The 17,189-nt window shown below is 58.8% G+C and overlaps 6 protein-coding genes across 6 annotated transcripts; 2 read left to right on the top strand and 4 right to left on the bottom strand.

Annotated features, from left to right (window-relative positions):
- Window positions 1-442: 442 nt before the first annotated feature.
- THITE_2052945 (60S ribosomal protein L7) lies at window positions 443-1,431 on the top strand (the record flags this gene model as incomplete). The annotated part of the gene is made up of 3 exons (XM_003655838.1): window positions 443-562; window positions 751-917; window positions 972-1,431. The coding sequence occupies 3 exons, from the start codon at window positions 443-445 to the stop codon at window positions 1,429-1,431; spliced, it is 747 nt and encodes a 248-aa protein (XP_003655886.1).
- A 221-nt stretch (window positions 1,432-1,652) lies between these two features.
- THITE_2120111 (uncharacterized protein) lies at window positions 1,653-2,825 on the bottom strand. Its single transcript, XM_003655837.1, has 2 exons — window positions 2,246-2,825; window positions 1,653-2,161 (listed from the first exon to the last, which is right to left on the bottom strand). Exons 1-2 carry the CDS (start codon window positions 2,717-2,719, stop codon window positions 1,760-1,762), a joined length of 876 nt encoding a protein of 291 aa, XP_003655885.1. The 5' UTR covers window positions 2,720-2,825; the 3' UTR covers window positions 1,653-1,759.
- Window positions 2,826-3,302: 477 nt separating this feature from the next.
- Window positions 3,303-5,480, top strand: THITE_2120110 (uncharacterized protein). Its single transcript, XM_003655836.1, has 2 exons — window positions 3,303-3,650; window positions 3,723-5,480. The coding sequence occupies exons 1-2, from the start codon at window positions 3,645-3,647 to the stop codon at window positions 4,812-4,814; spliced, it is 1,098 nt and encodes a 365-aa protein (XP_003655884.1). The 5' UTR covers window positions 3,303-3,644; the 3' UTR covers window positions 4,815-5,480.
- On the bottom strand, window positions 5,481-8,257 carry THITE_2120107 (uncharacterized protein). The gene has a single exon (XM_003655835.1). The coding sequence runs from the start codon at window positions 8,151-8,153 to the stop codon at window positions 5,931-5,933; it is 2,223 nt and encodes a 740-aa protein (XP_003655883.1). The 5' UTR covers window positions 8,154-8,257; the 3' UTR covers window positions 5,481-5,930.
- A 4,571-nt stretch (window positions 8,258-12,828) lies between these two features.
- On the bottom strand, window positions 12,829-14,173 carry THITE_2120102 (uncharacterized protein). Its single transcript, XM_003655834.1, has 3 exons — window positions 13,888-14,173; window positions 13,411-13,837; window positions 12,829-13,351 (listed from the first exon to the last, which is right to left on the bottom strand). The coding sequence occupies exons 1-3, from the start codon at window positions 13,888-13,890 to the stop codon at window positions 12,933-12,935; spliced, it is 849 nt and encodes a 282-aa protein (XP_003655882.1). The 5' UTR covers window positions 13,891-14,173; the 3' UTR covers window positions 12,829-12,932.
- Window positions 14,174-14,623: 450 nt separating this feature from the next.
- THITE_2131146 (uncharacterized protein) lies at window positions 14,624-16,213 on the bottom strand (the record flags this gene model as incomplete). Its single annotated transcript, XM_003655833.1, has 4 exons — window positions 14,624-14,738; window positions 15,001-15,052; window positions 15,200-15,585; window positions 15,750-16,213. 4 exons carry the CDS (start codon window positions 16,211-16,213, stop codon window positions 14,624-14,626), a joined length of 1,017 nt encoding a protein of 338 aa, XP_003655881.1.
- Window positions 16,214-17,189: the final 976 nt, after the last annotated feature.

The raw sequence follows: 17,189 nt of genomic DNA, 5'->3' as shown, positions 1-17,189 counted from the left end.
GCCGGGCTTCGGGTTCGAACCCGGCATCGCTCCAGCTCGATCCCTCCGGCGATTCTCCCTCTGTTCTCTAGGCCTGGAACCCGATCCGGCTTGCAGACTGAGAGATGTTTCGCGGGGTGTTGGGGTTGAAGGCTCTGCTTTCTCCCTTAAATTCATTGCCGCTTGGGGCGTAGCCGATGACAGCTTCCTGCGTCCTGACCAGAAGCGCGCGCGGCTCCCAACGCGAGCAGACCTCTTGGGCTTTGTCCAAGGTGTTGCAAAGATGGGCATCTGCCCTGGGTCTTGGGCTGCCTGCAACGGCGCTCTTGACGCAGAGCTTCCCCGTCGATCAACGTTCGGCAATCGAGTCAGCCACGAGAGAATGTCGCACTTGAGCAGCAGTTCTCCACCGGCGCTCTACCACATACTGCATGCAGTATGTCGGACTACGTACTAATCTGAAATGCTTAGGTCCGTCCCGACACAGAACGATGTTCTCGTTCCCGAGACTCTCCTGAAGAAGCGCAAGTCGCAGGAGAAGGCTCGCGCTGAGCGTGCTGCCGAGCAGGAGAAGCGGAAGAAGGTGTGCTTTTCCACATTCCATCCCGGCCCTCCCATGAATGACATGATGCACAACACACCTAGCGACTAGACCCATGTCAATGCTGTTGCTAAACTTGTACCATCTTTCGGGTCTGATCGAATTTGCTGGGCCACTCTGCGCTTGATGGACCGAATCAAGGGCACAAGTATGCTGACGTGACTCTCCAGGCCAACAAGGAGAAGCGTGGCGTCATCTTCAAGCGTGCTGAGAAGTACGTCAAGGAGTACCGTGACGCCGAGCGGGAGAAGATCCGCCTTGCTCGCCTCGCCAAGCAGAATGGCTCTTTCTACATTCCTGCTGAGGCGAAGCTGATCTTCGTCATCCGCATCAAGGGGTAAGTCAGGCTGTTGCCCATAGCTTGCCGGATTAACCACTGACAACACCACAGTATCAACAAGATCCCTCCCAAGCCGCGCAAGATCCTTCAGCTCCTCCGCCTGCTGCAGATCAACAACGGTGTCTTCGTCCGCGTTACCAAGGCCACCTCCGAGATGATCAAGGTTGTCGAGCCGTGGGTTACCTACGGTTATCCCAACCTCAAGAGCGTCAAGGAGCTGGTGTACAAGCGCGGCTACGGCAAGGTCAACGGCCAGCGCATCGCCTTGACCGATAACGCCATCATCGAGGAGAACCTCGGCAAATACGGCATCATTTGCATGGAGGATCTCATCCACGAGATCTATACGGTTGGCCCCAACTTCAAGCAGGCCGCCAACTTCCTCTGGCCCTTCAAGCTCAGCAACCCCACCGGTGGCTTCCGTCCCCGCAAGTTCAAGCACTTCATTGAGGGTGGTGACCTGGGTAACCGGGAGGAGCACATCAACGCTCTGATCCGCCAGATGAACTAAAGCGGTTGCCTTGATGGTTTTGCGGCTTCCTGTCTCTCGGTCATGGGCAGTGGCATTGGGTGCTCGGCGTTTATCGGGAAAGTCGGATTGGCTCACGGGGAATGAATTGAACATGATGTCGTTCTTGCACACAGCATCCGATTCACGCTGGGTACTTGTGATGTAGCCTGCTCTCTCTCGGCCAGGGTACGGCCCAATTCTTCAAGGTTGCCAGTCTCTCCCGTGTCTGACCTGCCAGTGACCGTTTATCTCTGGGTATCGACGCCTGCAGTTCTGTACAAATCGCTCTATCCTGAGTTCTGATATTTTTCCTCGCCAAGTTGTGGGGTCATATCTTGATATCAAAGCTTGTACCACAGCCACAACTGCTCGTCGCCAGCGGGTTGTCCACAATCTTGAACTGTGACCCAATGAGTTCCATCGTGAAGTCGACCTTACTCCCCTTCAGTATTTCAAGCGAAGGCAGATCAAGGATGATCTTGGGAGCCGTCAGGTCTCCTGGAGAAGTACTCCCCTCGGGTGTGAAAGCGAATATCGTGTCGTCCTCGCGGATGACGGCCGACTCCGAGTCTTCCTCGGCAGCAGGGGCCGACGAATCGCTGACGGGAAGTGACGGTGGCAATGTCACGAGTTTCATGAGGTACTGAAAGCCGTGGCAGCCGCCGCTCTCGACTTCGATCCGGAGGGCCAGGTGCGGGTTCGAGTCTTTGGCCATTATTTCGGAGAGCCTCTGCAGGAGTCGGGGTTAGTCGCTTGGTGGGCAGATGGGGGGCAGGGAGGGAGCAGAGAAAACGGGGCCGGAAGGTGGATGTACATTTGCTGCGCGCGGAGTGATCTCCAACGTCATCTCATTACCGTCGTCGTCTACTTGCCGGTTATAGATGGCGTGCGTCGCGCTCCTTGGGGAGGAGGTGCTGAACGGGCGGAAGCCGGGACCGAGCGGCGTTACGCGGGGCTCCGCCAGTGTGGCGCGTGATGTCGAGCCTTTCCATGCTCCACCATTGGATTGCAATGGGACATCTCGTCGGCTGCGCGCTCTCGCGACGGAAAATGCGCGATGCGCGCGAACTGCAGTTGCCGCGGCCGCCGCGTGGGTGGGCGAAGGCAGGAGGATGTCGAAGATGGATAGGCCGCTCGAGATGGCCTGGCGACGCATGCTGAGCTGGACGAACAGGCTGGCCGTTGCAGGCGCGTTGATGCAGCGTAGTGGCGCCATGAGGAGCACTGAGCGCGTATGCGTTTGGACGGTCGACTGGAAGCGGCTTTTGCTGAGTTTAAAATTCGGCATGATGTCAACGCCGGATCTTCGGGATGGAGTGGGCCGGCCCCATGCTCGGCGGACCCATGCAACAAGAGGGATTCTTCGGAGAAGGCACGGTGCGCAACACGGTATTTTACACCCGGGCACTCAGGGTTTGGGTTCCGGGTCGCGAATCGATGAACATCATGAAACCTCACTCTTAGCGGCTGGCCTGAGAGGTTAGAAATACGGCAGGCCGCTCTATCTTTTAGGTAACTCCGCAGCGTCTTGCTGAAAGCTTTGCCAGCAAGCCACTTGACTGAGCACGGAAGCGTGGGATGGCAGAACTGATTCTGAACACCATTCCCCACGGAACGCCTTCCGTCCGCTAACTACACAGAAGCTCTCTTTGCGCCGCATCGCGTCAGCCCTACGAGCGGCAGCCCAACCTTGAAGAAGCCAGCCCTCGCCGCTCCCCGGGATGTGGCTCGCAGGGAAGCCAGTCAACCGTCGGTCCTGTCGTCAACTAGTGTAGCCAATGATGTCCGCAGCGGCAGAGTGCTGTGACTGGATATCTGTCCGAGAAACACCCCTTATGAACCCTAACCCTAACCCATTGCGATTGCGTTGAAGACAGCTGAGCATGCTTCCTAGCCGGTCAATCGTTGGCCTTACGAGACAGAGCATTATGGGGGATTCCCATACCTTACTTGTGACTGAGGATGATTTCTGAAGCAGAAGTTTTCGGGGAAGGGGCGGGGTTGAGAATGTGTGCATAGATCACGCAGCTAACCCTGGGCATCAAGCTCCCCAGTGCTTCGTGCTCCGTAACAAAGCTCTGAACCACAAAACTGCCCCTCCATCGTCAACAACCCCCCACCTTCCCTCTCACCAGACCACTTCACCCCTCGCTGCACTGCAACGGCAAGACTAGCCCCCCCTCAAACGGGACTATTTGGTGCACGCTGTCACCATGCCGGTAGGGAGTCTTCCATCTCAACCGAAACTCCCCAACCCAGACTACTAACGCCGGGTTTGACCGCCCTCGTAGCTCATAATCATAACGGGTCTCCCGACCTCGGGCAAGACGACCCGCGCGAAGCAGCTGCACGCCTACCTCTCCTCGCGCATCGCCTCCGCCTCCAAGTCCCCGAGCACACCGGCCTACCGGCTGCACCTCATCTCGGACGCGACGCTGTCCATCCCGCGCAGCGTGTACGACCTGTCGCCCGCGCAGCTGCCGGCGCACGTGCGGTCGGCCAACGCGGCGGAGAAGGACGCGCGCGCGGCGCTGTACGCCGCCGTCAAGCGCGCCCTCTCGCCGCGCGACATCGTCCTGCTCGACGGCCTCAACTACATCAAGGGCTGGCGGTACCAGCTCTTCTGCGAGGCCAAGAACGCGCGCACGCCCAGCTGCGTGCTGCAGGTCGGCTGCCCCGTCGACAGGGCGAGGGCCGTGAACGAGAGCCGGCTGGAGAGGCGGGAGCGGAGGCGGAGGAAGGCCAGGGAGAGGGAAAATGGGGATGGGGAGGGCGCGGCGCGGCCTGAAGGAAAGGAGGAGGGGCGAGACAATGATGACGACCGCGACGACGATGACGACGAGGAACCCTACGAGCCCTCCAACTGGGAGAACCTGGCGTTCCGCTACGAGGAGCCCAACCCCATGGCCCGGTGGGACTCGCCGCTGTTCACGCTGGTGTGGGAGGACGACGAGGCGCAGACGCGCGCCGTGTTCGACAAGATCTGGGACGCCATCGCCGGCGAGGGCCGCAAGCCCGTCAAGCCCAACCAGTCGACCGTGCAGCGCGACAAGGACCCCGGCGGCGACTACCTGTACGTGCTCGAGCGCGAGACGCAGGACATCGTCAAGAAGATCCTCGAGAGGCAGCCCGACGAGGGCGGCGGCGTGGTGAGCTTGCCGAGGGTGAATGGCGCGTCCGACGGGGGGGCGGCCGGGCCGGACCTGGTCGTCGAGCTGCCCGGGAAGAAGGTCGGGCTGCCGCAGCTGCAGAGGTATCGGAGGGCATTCGTGGCGATGAACCGCGGCGGGATCGGGCTGGAGGCGGTAGGCATGTTGGCCGCCCGACGACTGCGCGAGAGCTTCGTCGGGTATCTGAATGATGCGTTCGAGAAGGACGGCTGAGGGGCGTTCCAGGACTGACATCCCGTTCCTTGGACAAACCTGAGCGCTCGACGCAAGTGCTCCGTGGTGGCGCTGCCTAGCGGTGACATACCCTGGAACGCACACAGCACCACCTCTCCGGATCGGCCAGTAAAGTGTCCCATCTTCCGGCGCGTCCGCTCGCCAGATGAGGCCGACCCATCCGCACCGAAGCTGGGGGCATCCACAAGCCCCCATCCTGCTTACCAGTGTCCCAACTCACTGCCACCAGCGGCAACCTTCGGATGGAATAGCGTGTCCTCCCACTGGGTTGGTTTCAGCCCGCGCTCTTGCAAAGGAAAGGGGTCTGCACCACAGGTTATTTCCCAACGCAAGTGAGGGTGAAGCTCACACAACGTGGCAGGCGATGATGTGGCCTATATCCCCATGGACCAGGGTGCAATCTGGATATGAGAAGAACATATCTGCTCCGAATCTGCTCCGAAATGTACAGCGAGTAGAACTCGGTAAGCACGGCGAGGGAAGCAAAGATCTAGATAGACGTTAGCGTCATATATTGTACAGCAGCATACAGCATGGCCTAGCGAAAACCAAGCTTAATTCCCTCCTTCCGCCTTGGATCTCTCTTCTTGCCTGCCCTCCTCCCCCTGAGAAACCAAGACACAGCCCGCTGCCCTGCCAAAAACGCAACGCACCCACTCGTCCCAACCCAACAACGCCATGCCTACATGTGATCATGATAATGTCCGACCACAATGTACACAAGTGAAGTAAGGAGACGAGAAAGCAACATATTAAAGGTCAGGCAGGGAGGTTAGGAAAGTCGTTGAGCTAAGTGAGCTCAGCTGGAGTAGGCCCAAGGGATTGATGTTCATCTCAAAGTTCTTTTTCACAAACAACGACCGCGCAAGTTCGCGCAAGTGCAAAGACCTTCGTGTACACACTCCGAGCGCAGAACAGTGCAGAGCAGAGCAGAGCAGAGCAGAGCAGCAAAAGTAATGCAAAACGCCATGATGTATGTCGTCGGTAGAGGTATGTACATGCACCAAAAACCAATTCCATAGCCAAGTCCAAACCAAGCGAACCACAGAAACAAAACAAAAGCAAACAAACAAACAGGGGTAAACTAGCGCCCGCTCAATCTAATTTTCCGGTTCCGTATCCGTGTTTGTGGCGCTGGTATCGTCGTCCTCGTCGTCGTCGGTGCTGCTCTCCTCGTCCGAGGACTCGTCCTTGGCCGGTTTCCTCCGCTTCGGCTGCCCGCCCTTGGCGGCGTGCATGATGCCCGCGATCGAGTCTGTGGCGTAAAAAAGAGTTCAAGTCAGCACTTCGCTTTATCCCTATGCCTACCCCTTCCTCCTCCTCCAGAGGAGAAGGACGATGATAAAAGTGAAACTTACCCTCGTCCGGCTCGCTGATCTCGTCCTCGACCTCCATCTCAGCGGCCTTGCTCGCCTCCTCCACGATGAGCGTCACCTCCATCTTGGTGTCGAAGCCGACGTAGCTGTCGCACACGACGTGCATGACGAACGTGTAGTGGCCGGCCTGCGGCGGCGCCTGGAACTGGGCCTTGAGCGTCTGCATGGCGAAGGTGGGCGTCCTGCCGTCGGCCTCGAAGATGGGGCGGTCGAACTGGGCGAAGGTGAAGGGCGGCACGGCGACGCGCCCCTGCTTGGAGTCGGTCAGGAAGACGTGCCAGCGCGGCGAGTGGTCGCGCGCGAAGTACGGGGCCGCGGCCAGCGGCGCGGCCACGAGCTCCGCCTCGGCCGCCTCCACGATCGGCTTGCCCGTCTTCTCGTCCTTGCCGACCACCTTCTTGGTCTTGCGGCCGAGGATCGCGTCGAGGTCGTCCTCGGCCGGGTCGATGTCCTCGAGGTCGGCCGGGTTGATCTCGGGCACCTTCTCGCTGCCGGGGGGCACGAAGCGGCCCTTGACGACGAGCGTGACGAGCGAGGACGGGATGATGAAGCGCTCGCCGGTGACTTTGAAGTAGGCCTTCGCGACGCGCAGGTAGGGGAGCTGCTTGGCCACGGCGACCGCTTCCCGGTACTGCTCCTCTGTGAGGAGGCCCTTGCCGACCACCAAGCTGCGCCGCTTCGCGTCTGGCCTGTCCATGAAATCCTGGACGCTGGTGTGGATGCGCGAGTCGCCCTCGACGGCCTTGACGACGGCGGGGGTGAAGTAGGGGAGCTGGAGGAGCGGCGACGACTTGGGCGGCATGGCCTGGATCAGGAGCTGGCTGGCGTAGTACGATGCGAGCAGCGGGTTCGTGTTCATGTAGGCAAGCGCGATGGCGTTGAACGATTTGTTGAGAGCGTGGGCGACCGGGGCCACCGCGAACTTGGCCTTGTTCAGCTCGGGATCGTCCAGCTCGACGCGGCCCAGGTAAGCCCAGAGGAGCGCCAGCGCCTTCCTCTGCGGGCCGCTCTCCAGGTCTTCCAGTTTCCCCTTGTCCTTGAGAGAGATGCCGCCGGCGAGGGGTGTCAGCTCGCCCTCGGCGAGGATCCGCGACTCCACCTTGGACAGGCCCGAGTCCGCCTTGTCTCCCTTGAAGAGCTCCTCGTACTCCTTGCCAGTGCTGAGGGCGGTCACCACGCCGCCCTCGTCGATGTTATCCCTGTACTCGCGGAACAGCCTGTTGGCGCTCTCCATGAGCACGCCCTCCTTGGAGCGCCGGAGCGTGCCGTACCACCAGGACCCGACCAGGTAGGGCAGCAGCACGCCGAAGAGGGCCGAGTAGACCAGCACGACGTACTTCCCGTTGCCGTCCGACACGATGGCCTTGGGAAGGGCGATGTTGATGCTGAAGCCCTGCTTGCCGTCCGGGTTGCCGTACTGGATGTAGTTGTTGCGCACCTCCTCGTCGGTGAGCGCCTGGTACGCCTTGGTGATTTCGACAAAGCGCGCGTTCAGATCCTCCATGGTCTCGTTCTTGGAGGGGTCCAGCTTGACCTTGTCCGGGTGCAGCTTGAGCGACAGCTTCCTGTAGGTGCTCTTTATTTGCTTCTCGGTTGCCGACTCGGAGATGCCCAGAATGTCGTAGGGGTTCCAAAGCTTCTGCGACGGCGCCTCGGTCGTCTGGATGAGGTAGAGCATGTAGCCCATGACGGCCCAGCCCACGACGACCGCGACAGTGAGCGACAGCTTCCTGTCCTTGCGCTTCTCCTGCTTGCGCAGCGCCTCGACCGTGTCTGTGTGGGCATGTTTGAAGCTGGTCTGTATTCGCGGAAAGGCGGCGGCGGGGTCTCGCGACCGCCTGACGAGCAGGAGTGTGAGCGGGACGGTGATGATGAAGGCGAGGGTGAAGACGAAGAAGGGCCAGAGGTAGCCCTCCTCGTCGTATGTGTAGTCGGTACTCATGGTGGGCGCTCGCTGCTCCTCCTCGTCGGCGCCGGAGTCGGCTTCAGATCGATGGACCCTGGCTCAAGGGAGCGCACCCGGCAGTTGATTAGAAAAAAGAGGCGTGCTCGAAGTCAAGCATCCGGACGAAAAAAAGTCAACCCGATCCAGAGACCGCGATCTTCGGTGTGCAAGACAAAGACCGCCCGTCTGCACAATCGGTTGCAATATGGTTGAACTGAAGCGTGCTTGCAATGTGGCGGCTCTGCCCCGTGTGTCCCCGTCCGGCCGGTCGACTTTTTGCGGAGTGCAACAACCTGGAAAGTGAATCGTGGCCTCCAGATCGATGCAACAGCAGGGGCGACGGGGGTCCAAGCTTCTGAGGCCCACCCACTCAGACCCTGGTCCACGCCCGCAAGGTACCCGGCACCTTCAATTCAACATCCATTAACGTCAAAACCCGACGCTAAAACATTGGCCCACCATGCAGGCCCATTCCTGCGGTGTGGCACGGGTTCCAAGTGCACCGCATCGAAGGTCCCGTCTTGTTGGCCCGATTTGCAATCAGCTCGTGGTTTTGCATTGTGCATGCAAAAAGCAGGCGACTCCGTCTCAGCAGGGGATTGGCAAGCCCTAGTGCTCAACCTGTGCTTACCATGTGAAATATCTGAGTTGCAATCCATCAGGTAGTGAAGTTGATCTACATGCGGCATGCACGTCGACCGCGCCGTGAAATATCAGGAAAAAGGCCGGTGATTATTCCACGTCATCGCAGATGTGGGAGCATACTGTGGTAGCTACCTACACAGTAGGGATATCTTGAGAAGGAGATGCAAGACACCAACACCCTGTCTATCGACGGACGGTACACCGATCATGCATGTATTGATGCTCTCATGCCATGCCGAAAGGGGGCATCCCGTGGGGTAGAAATTATGATGACCCAACGCCTCATCCTCCATTGCATGTTGTGATGGAACTGGCCAGGAATAGTCTATGCCGGAGAGAGAAATGGAACAACCGACCAAGTCTTTTTTCAATGATGGCGAAGCCCCTCCCCGTGCCGTCGTCCCTCAACGAGCTGCCACTGACGTCCCCATCGCCCGCATGCAGATGTATACCACCGCACCTCCCACCATCAGTACACCGACGAGAGACGGAGGGAGCAGCACCACAGCCGCGACCAGCAGCAGCCAGAGCCGGCGCAGCCGCTCGAGCCGGCGGTCCTTTTCCTCGTCCGCTTCAGCCCGCCAAGCCGCCTTGACGCCGCTGCCGTCTGTTGGAGACGAGCCAGGGTCCTCGCCCTGACGCTGCCACTGGCTGAAGCGGCCATCTTCAGCATAGTCTCGCTCGCTCCCGTCGTCATCGTCGTCGCCATCGGTCGCCTCCCCGCCAGAGTCGGATTGTCACGAGAAGTGGAAGCTTTGGAATCCTCCCCGTCCGCGGCCGCGGTCGTTGAACGAGAAGCCGGCGCCGCCGGGGAAGCCGCCAGCTCCGCCGAACGGCGAACCGCCTCCCATGCCGCCCATACCGCCCATCATCGAAAAGAGAATCTCGGGGTCAATGCCGCCGGCCATGCCGCCACCGCCGAACATGTCGGACGGGTCGGCAAGATCCACGCCGCTGTCATAGCGCTCACGCTTCCTGCAAGTAGCTGTCAGTCAACCACAAGAGAGAGAAATATCACGGCTGTCGGGGAAGCTTACTGAGGGTCGATCAGCGTCTCGTATGCCTCGCTGATATCCTTGAACCGGGCCTCGGCCTCGGCATCTCCGGGGTTCTTGTCGGGATGGTGGATGATGGCCAGCTTTCGGTAGGCCTTCTTGATCTCCTGGTCGGTCGCCGTCTTCTCAATGCCCAAAATCTTGTAGTAGTCTTTCCGCTGCGACTTCTTGAGCTCCAGCTCCGCCCGCCGGACCTCCTTGGCGATTGTCCGGTCTTCGGGGTCCAGTTCCTGGATCGCCTTCCACTCCCGGACGGCCGCCTCCCACTTCTCCGCCAAGCCCAGGGCGTTGGCCTTGGTCTTGCGAGCCTTCAGGTACTGCGGGTCCAGGCTGATCGCCTTCTCGCAATCGGCGATGGCATCGTTGTACTGTTTGAGCTTGATGCGGCAGAGCGCCCGGTTTTGCAAGATCTTCGAGTTCGTCACCCTATTCGTCGGGTCAATCTCCAGGGCCGACGTGTAGAGGTCGACGGCTGCTTGCCACCGTCCGGCCTTGTACTGCGTGTTGCCCTCCTCCTTCATCTTGTCCAGCCTCTGAACGATGCGGAGCCACTTGACTGCGTCCTTGAGTTCCCGATCGCCACGGAGGGCCATCCGGAAGTGCTGAACGGCCTTATCGTTTTCTCCCTGCGAATAGAGCGCCCGGCCCCGCAGAACGAGGGCCTCGGGGTCTTGGCTGTTCATCCGCAGGAGGGACATGGAGATGTTCTGGACCTCGCCGAGGGAATTGGCATCGCCCATCTTCAAGAGCGCCTCGCCTCGCATGAGCTGCCACTTTCTCGGCTTTAGTGCACCGACGCCCAGGAGCTTCTCGGCCATGTCGAGGGGATGCAGGACCATGGACGCTGCCGTGCCATCCTTGAGAGCCTGCTGTGCTGCTTTGACGTGACGCAACATCTCCTTGGCAGGCGCCATGTCTTTCGCCGACGGAGCCGGGTGAATGCGGTCGAACGTGGCGACGGCCTCCTCGGGCTGACCCAGACTGGTGTAGATGCGAGCGAGACGCAGCAGGATTTTGGCGTTGTGGGGGTCCAAGTCCGCCGCCCGCTTGCAATCCTCCAGAGCCTCGTTGTACTTGCCTGCCGACATGTACGCGGCGGCTCTGTTGCCGAGGTATGTGGGAGAATTGGGTTGAAGGACAACAGCTGCACCGTTTGTGTCAGCCGACCGTAGCACAGCATCGGCATTGAGCAAACTCTTGAAATCCACGTGTCGACTCACCCTTGGTGTAAAACTCGATGGCATGGGTGTAGTCACCCGCCTTAAAAAACTTGTTCCCCTCATTTTTGAACGACTCGGCCTGCTCGGCCTCTGTCTGCACCGGGCTAGACGGCTGGGATCGGTGAGGCGGAGGGACAGGGCCTGCGGCATCAGCGACGCCGTTCGTCGACGCCTCCGTCCCGTTCGGCACAGGCACGGCGAACGAGTTCGTGTGAGAGGGCGGATTTGCCGGTTTCTGAGGATGGTATTGGGGCTGCGGCTGGGGCTGCGGAGGGCTCGCGGGGTGGCCTCCGTTGACGGGCGCCTTATCGGCATCCATTGAGTTGCGAGCGCTCATGGCCGACAGCTGCGACAGGCGCTGACGCTCCTCGGGGGGCAGGTTGAGGGGGTGAGTGTCGGGGTCGATCTTTTTGCGGCGGAAAGATGAGCCTGGGTCGGTTGCGTGCCGCGTAAAAGGGCGCGAGCTGCGCGGCGACTGCGGCTTTGACTCGCGCGAGATTGGGGACGTGGGGCGCTGAGCGGCTGGCTTTTTGGTGGGCGAGCGGGAGCCCGAAGATTTTGCGGGAGATTTGCTGGGCGAGGGAGGTTGCGACTCGGCGAAACCGGCGTCTTCGTCCTCCTCGTCGGCGGAGGTTGGCTTCTTGGGCGATATTCTGGAGAAAAACTTCATTTGTAAACCAGTTATCGCACTAAAAAGCCGTAGGCTTCCAGGGTCCGAATTGTTGCAATGCGGTTGGTCCCGCAACTCATTCCCAGCGGCGTTAACTTCCGCTGCGGGCAGGGTCAGGCTGAGTATCGCCGCCGTTGCATAAAGGCGAAAACAGCTGGGGTGACTCGGGGGATGGTACCCAGCGCCAGGTATCCCAGATTACCAAAGTGGGTGCGCATGCATCCAATTACTGGATGTGGGCGACCTTGTTCTCCTCCCAGGGCACGCAAGGCAAAAGTTGAAGAGGGGGGTTCCTGGCGGGCGGGAACTGGGTTGGTGGTGGGCAGCAAGAGAAAAAAATGGGAACTTGCGAGGAATGGAGGTTGGGAGGTCGGGGACAGATCAAAAGTTGAGGCTGATCAACCCATTCCTCCTTGCAGGATTGAAAGGGTTTAGACGACTGCGGCGGTTCTCAGGCAAATCACGGTGCCTTTTTCGTGTCATGTGTTGCGATTCGAAGAAATATTGAGCTGGCTGGGGTTGCCAGCCCGGGCACGCCCAGCTCAGTCATGCCCAGCGCTGCGGCGCGGGGGCCTGCGGGGGACGGCGGCAGCGATCCGGCACGCCAGTTCATGGCTGTGCTCCTCGTTTCAGTACTGAAGAATTCACGTACCGGGATGTAAGTACGGGAAACTATTTCTTTAACCGGGCAGTAAGCCGGAGGCTGGCACACCATTTCTCGAACCTTCTGTGGGTCGGGCCGTCCCTGGCTCTCAACCCGCTTGTCCATTTTCCAGGTTCCATTCTTATGGCACTCGCTGAAAACTTTCTGCGGAATATGCCTCGTTGTATGGCCTGTATTGGTATTTGGTTTCGTTCGAAGCCAAGGGTGCAGATAGTCCACACCAGCGACCGACTGTTCATCGTGACATGGCAAGGTCAACAACGACGGACAGGCATCAAGCGCGCGGATCGTCCAGGCGGGGCCTGTGACAGCCATGGTGCCCGAGATGATGATTCGTCATTTTTAGTATAGGTGGTAGATCCCACTGGCCACCCGCAATGCGCAAATTGATAGGTAGAGAGCATGCCGATAACCGTTAATCCTTACCCTGTCCTCCGCACAAGCGATGGCCCAATGCATTGTCGTCGAAGCAGTTTGTTGACAAACCCCATGTGAGCTCCTGGTTGGTTGCTTCGAGCGTGCTCACGCGTCCTCTGCTTCTTCGTCCGCGGCCCGCCCAGCCCCTCCGCTCCCTCCAGCAATTGTGTTTACGAAGTCCTGATACCTGAATACCTCGCCCCGCTTGCCCAGCCCTGTGGCTGTGCTTTTGCTGAAGGCCCGGCGCCCTGTGAAACCTGCAATGACTTTGTCGACATCCAGCGCTGTCAAGGGCTGCTGGCCCGGCTCTGGTGCCGTGTGCAACAATGCATCTCTCAGCTCGGCGACGTCGACTTGGCCACTGTCGTCGTCGTCAAAGGCTGAGAACGCGGACAGCAGTTCTGTGCTGGGCGATAAGGCTGCCAGCGACGTCGAGATTGAGTTGAGAAACATGGCCATTGTCATCGTCTGCGGTGCTGATGGCGGAAAGAACTGCGAGACGTCCGAGGCAGTCGACGGCAGTCCTTGCAGGATCGCTTGTCAGCAGACGCATCGAAACAGCATGGGGATGTCGCTGGCTTACCGAGCTGGTCCAGCATATCCATGACGTCTTCCCTATTTACGACGCCGTCGCTGTCGCGATCCAAGATCTGAAATGCTTCCCGCATGGTCCGGACTTGCGCGGGCTGCAGTTGAGACAGCGCGCTTCCATGTCCCACAGTGCTCGCGACCACAGTTCGAGGAGTGCTGCGCTGCTGGGGGACGGGTGCATCCAATCCGTCCTCCGCTGTCGCATGCGCATGCGGCGACCTCAGCTTTTGTGTGGGGCTTGCGACTGGACTGCTCATAAACCTAGTAGGGGCATCGGAAGGGCCCTGCTTCGTTGGCGATGCCGATGTCGTGGACTGCCGCAAGGTCGAAGGGGATGCTGGCGATTGTGGGCGTCGGAATGGCGAAGATCGCTGCGACCCGTAGCCCAGCGGGGATGGCTTGTACGCCGCCGGCATGGACTGCACCACAGTCAGCGTGCTCCAAGTCGCAGTGTTCGACTCCACCATACCATGTTTATGACACGACTTGGGTCACGGTCAACCACGGTTCCTCGGGAGCTGTCTCGTTCTTTGCGCCCTCGTTCAGTGGTGCGTCAAGGAAGTTTGCACTAAGACGGGCACGCCGCGTGGTTTTCTTGAAAGGTTTGGCGTAAGATTATAGGCAAGCAATGTCTTTCAACAAGCAACCATAGATCAAAAACGGAACTGACGCTAAGTTTCGTTGGCCAGTTCGTCGTCATTGATGTTGTGCTCTCAGCTGTGATTCGACCGTGGAAAGTCGATGGTGGGGAGAAAGTAAACAACCCAACTGGGCAACCGCCAGGGATGTTGCAGCAGTGCAGGATCACAGCGTTACTGTGTCACGTTAGTTACCCCGGTCCAGCCACAGACCCTGCATATGTCAATCGGCAATTGTGGCTTGTGCATAACCTAGCGTCGGACCGGTGTGGGCCCAAAACTGCACCGTCGGGCCGGCCCAGTTGCTCTTTGTTGCTGCCATGTCCCCAAAACGGAAAGCGGCCTTCGTCAAGGAGACACGCAGAAGAGGTGGACCATAACCCCGCCATTGAAAACAGTTGCATTTGAAACGGTGACTTCTCATTATTGAAAATCATACTGTTTTTCGTCCCAGCGCTCACGCCGTCGGCCATTTACCGTGGCTGAAGCCAACCGCGCATGGGACCTGGACAACAGCGGCCGCGGTCCTCTTCTTGTGTCAGATTTTGGCGAGATCCCCATCGATTACTAGCTGCCGGTGGAGGGAGGCTTCGCCCATGACGTTCGAGAGTGGTGCCAGAGTCCGATGGTGACCGCCCAAGAGTCGGCCATCCATTGATAGTGGCCGTTATGGACCGGCTGACTGGCCAAGCCACTCTAAGTATCGCACGACAGGGCGCTAGAAGCCTGTGGGCTGAATGAAGCGTGTGGGAGCCGCAGAGAGGCCAACAGCTTGATTGAAGACGATGATGATGATGCTGAGCTCCGCGATCCCTGTCTCACATTGCGGTCTGGTGGGCATCTGTCAGAATATAACGGCACTGAGCTAAAGTCCCAATAACAACAAACGGGACAACCAAAGTTTTTAGCTCAGTGGTCCAACAGCATCGTCCGAGTGTGCATACCATCCTTGCCTGCGCACAGCTAGGACCCAGAACCAATTCTCAAACCACCCACCTAGTAAATTCTCCAACTAGTAAATCCAACAGCACGTAACAAGGCCCACTTCGAAGAACCGGAAATAAAATGAGAGTAAAACGACACAGGCAAACGGCCAGTCTCAGAGCGACGTGACGGTCAATTGCGACGGTTATCATTCCTCACCTAACAGAAAGGCCATGAGAATGAGGACGGGAAGTGAAGCACGTAAAACACAAGTAGAGGTGGTGGTCGAGCTTGACGAGGAGGAGGTGGGAGATGAGCGCCGCGCGCTCGGCGAGGACGTTGATGGCGTCTGTATGGGTGTCGACGTGGCCGAAGCCGAGCTGAGAGCCGAGGTGGCAATATAGGAGGCCAGCGTCCCATCAAATGCCGTGGCGAACACTAGCGCGCCGTTGTCGCCGGCGTTGGTTGCGATGGTTGTCGCAAGAGCCGTCGCATCGTAGCTCGTAATATCCATGAGCTCACCGGGCCAGACACTCGAGGTGCAGACCGCGTCCAGCCCGGGGCGTTTCGTGCTGTGGTAGTTAGGCGCGTAGAGACCATATCCACTGGTCTTGATCAGTTACGCGAGCAAAACAACTGGAAAAAACAGGAAAAATCAATACATTTAGATAACCAAAGAGATGAGGAGGGAAAAAGAAAAGAAAACCTCGCCTGATTCCTTTCTAGTCTAGATTGTTTCTTTAGCTGTAAAAAAACGCTTAACACGTACCTGGGGCAGCAGATGAGGTATGTCGAGTTGACTTGATAGCTCTCCCAGTTCAAGGGACAGACCAGTTTCTTGAACGGAGGCAAGACCGAGGTGGCCACGGCACTGTAGTAGAACTGGCTTGGATAGCAGGAAGAGAAAGTCAAGCTCGGCACTGGATTGACGATGTTCTGCCACAGCTCTGTCGACCATGCCGCGATCTCCGTGATGCCGGTGGCACAGTCGGTGGGCTGCGTGAAGATTGTGGTCAAGATCAGGGGGTCATCCGTGGTCGTGGCCATGGATGCCGACGACGGTGTCGAGGATGTTGGTGGCGGAAAGGCAGGGGCCCTCGCGGTGGATGTTGCGGCCGGCGTTGATGTGGCCTTTGTTTGCCCGAGCGTCAAGATGCTTAGGGTCTGCAGCTGGCCAGAGGTGAGATGAACAGCTCCCAGGGCCAGCAAGAGAGGCCGCAAAACAGACGGCATTGTGCTAACTTGTTGTCACCAACAACGAGATGGAGCAGGTCGAAGTCACGATGCGGAGTTCACGGACGAAGAATCGACAAAGACTCACCTCGAATGCACGACAGCACCAGGAACAGAGAGCCGAGCGAGACAGCGAACGAGAATGAATAGAATTGAAGGAGCGTCGAACAGGGCAGGCCATTCGTCTGACCATGACGGGAATTGCAGCAACCCCAATGGGTCACAAATCGCTAATGCAGGAACGAGCCGCCCCCAATGCAACATGAAGGGTCTTGAAGAACCAACAACATCGTGTAGCTGAGCGCGGGACTCAAACGGCATGTCCGGCACCTCCTTGTGTAGCCTGACCAAACATTGGAGAACCCCTTTTTGACCGTATCAAATCTATTGCAAACGCAGTACTTGCCTGCCCGAGCACCACCAGCAACACCAGCACCAACACCAGCAACACCAGCAAGGGTAGCAGAGGAAGAAGAGCCACAGAATGAAAGAACCGTGGATCGAAAAAGGTAAGCCTAGTGTCCTCAGCCAGTACAGATTACGAAATACTCTGTAGGTCCGTCCCCATGACAGATCAGAGCTCGTTTCCGCTCTTCTCTACGGCTTTTTCTCGTTTCCACGGGAAAGCATATCATCTTTCTCCTGTTTGTTGCTTTCCGCTCTTTCTCCGTGCACAAAGAGGTCAACGCGGCGCGCTACGGTTCAACAAGCCCAAGCGGCCCTCGATATCCGGGGCATCATCTCGGTCCCCACGTCCGCGCCGATGATATTGCTGGACCTCCTGGGCGGCAAGGGCGGCAGCGAGCTGGAGGCCTCGTCTGCTGTCCACCTCCGAGGCCCCGCGGCCCGGGGCCTAGTCTGGTGCCGATAGCTGGGAGCTTCTTAATTAGCGACGCAACGTTGTGGATGGAATAGGCTCGAGCTAACGAGGTTGTGTTGGAGCCCGTCGAATGTGCGGGCTGAGTGGCCCGAACAG

The sequence above is a fragment of the Thermothielavioides terrestris genome, chromosome 4 (genome assembly GCF_000226115.1).
Source record: "Thermothielavioides terrestris NRRL 8126 chromosome 4, complete sequence".
Taxonomy (NCBI): Eukaryota; Fungi; Ascomycota; class Sordariomycetes; order Sordariales; family Chaetomiaceae; genus Thermothielavioides; species Thermothielavioides terrestris.
The sequence above is the reverse complement of the archived record's forward strand: the minus strand, read 5'-3'. Positions and strand labels throughout refer to the sequence as shown.

Coding starts and splice junctions, on each gene's coding strand:
- THITE_2120111 (XM_003655837.1), bottom strand. CDS start 2,719: ATGCCGAATTTTAAACTCAGCAAAAGCCGCTTCCAGTCGACCGTCCAA. Junction 2,162..2,245: donor TCACTCCGCGCGCAGCAAAT/GTACATCCACCT, acceptor CGACTCCTGCAG/AGGCTCTCCGAAATAATGGC.
- THITE_2120107 (XM_003655835.1), bottom strand. CDS start 8,153: ATGAGTACCGACTACACATACGACGAGGAGGGCTACCTCTGGCCCTTC.
- THITE_2120102 (XM_003655834.1), bottom strand. Junction 13,352..13,410: donor GGATATGCTGGACCAGCTCG/GTAAGCCAGCGA, acceptor CGATCCTGCAAG/GACTGCCGTCGACTGCCTCG.